Source organism: Austrofundulus limnaeus, unplaced genomic scaffold, assembly GCF_001266775.1.
Source record: "Austrofundulus limnaeus strain Quisiro unplaced genomic scaffold, Austrofundulus_limnaeus-1.0 Scaffold975, whole genome shotgun sequence".
Taxonomy (NCBI): domain Eukaryota; kingdom Metazoa; phylum Chordata; class Actinopteri; order Cyprinodontiformes; family Rivulidae; genus Austrofundulus; species Austrofundulus limnaeus.
In genome coordinates, this window is record NW_013953377.1 from 128,197 (window position 1) to 129,628 (window position 1,432).

General features: G+C 50.3%; 1 protein-coding gene across 1 annotated transcript in view; it reads right to left on the minus strand.

The window, feature by feature from the left end:
* Positions 1–1,432, minus strand: part of mettl13 (methyltransferase 13, eEF1A lysine and N-terminal methyltransferase) — a 17,919-nt gene that overhangs the window by 13,259 nt on the left and 3,228 nt on the right. The window contains exons 2-3 of the mRNA XM_014029928.1: positions 908–1,180; positions 359–830 (exon numbers count right to left, since the gene is read on the minus strand). Coding sequence (XP_013885382.1) covers positions 359–830; positions 908–1,180 — 745 coding nt within the window. The remainder of the gene's footprint in view (positions 1–358; positions 831–907; positions 1,181–1,432) is intronic.

Below are 1,432 nucleotides of genomic sequence, written 5' to 3' on the forward strand. Positions count from 1 at the left end.
ATCGTGTGCGTGCTTGTGTCTGTTTGTTTAAACCTGCGATTGTATGTTTGTATGTAAGTGTGTGTATGTGTGTTTGAGAAAACACAGACTGGCCCATGGGAATGCCAGTCTGTGAAGGCTCAGGCTGTGTGTTTTGGCTCAGTCAGGCAGACCATTACGATGGCGTCGAAGGTCAGCTGGTCTTCTTGCTGGTCTACTGTGCAAATTCAAGTTCAGTTTATTTATATAGCACCAAGTCACAACGTATGTTGAACTTGAATTTTCACAGTAGAACAGGAATTGTCAGTGTTGTGAAACAACAAGCAGAATAATCATCAACAAATAAGYGAAACACAACGTTCAGAGCTACAGAACTCACCGATAAATATAGCAAAGTGATTGGGTCGGGGCACCTTGAGTCCAGGTGGACTGTCCTGGACTGTCAGGGTGTATCTGGGCAGTCCCGTGTGGGCGTGGCACAGAGTCAGCGACAGGCTGGCCTCAGGGTCGGTGCTCGTTCGGAGCCTCTTCCTCAGCACAGAGTACGCCTGACACTCTCTGACCRACGACAGCAGCTCGCACACGTGTGTGTGTCGGACCGGCGCGCCGCTGTCCCCCACACACATCTCCAGAATGGGCGTGGCCAGGGGCTGGCGGAACTTGGTGCAGACCAGGACGAAGACGGGCAGGGCGAAGGACTCCTCTTCCTCAGCTCCTCTTTCCTCCTGCAGACAGTGGAGCCTCACGGCCCAGCCCAGCTGCACAAAGTGCTCCACAGCTAGCTTTATCACAGCCTCCTGAGCCAGAGTCACACACAGATACCTGCCCCCAACACCGAGCACACGGCCCACCTGCAAACACAACACACGCAGTGAGAAACACACACATAAGKAGCACTTTTATAAAAGATAAGAAGCTGGTTTCTCACTTCAGTCAGCATGTTGTTGGCCAGTGTCCCTCCCTCTGCTGAAGCCATAGCATCCAGCGTGCCCTTATCCAGAGCAGCCTGGTAGCTGCCGTCCTCGTATGGAGTTTGTGTTGCATCCACCTGGTGAAAGGTCAGCCCAGGTCTGCAGCCTGCGTTCCTCTGCTTCATGTGGCTCACCACAGTTTCACTAATATCTATGTTAGTCAGATGTTTGTAGCCGACATCATACAGCTGTTCACTCAGCTCAGAGTTCCCACAGCCGACCACCAGCACCTAAAAACACAAACAGCTCAACTCTTTAATACCATTTATCTAAGAAATGACAGGATTATCAGTTCGCATAGATTCAGGCCTAAACCAGGCATGGGCAGTCCTGGTCCAGGAGGTCTGCAGCCCTGCATGTTTTACTTGTTTCTCTGCTCCAACACACCTGATATGATGATTATCAGGCTTCTGCAGTACGGAGGACCAACACTGACTTAATTAGAAATAAAAGCAGAATTAAATGAACCACTAAATAAATAC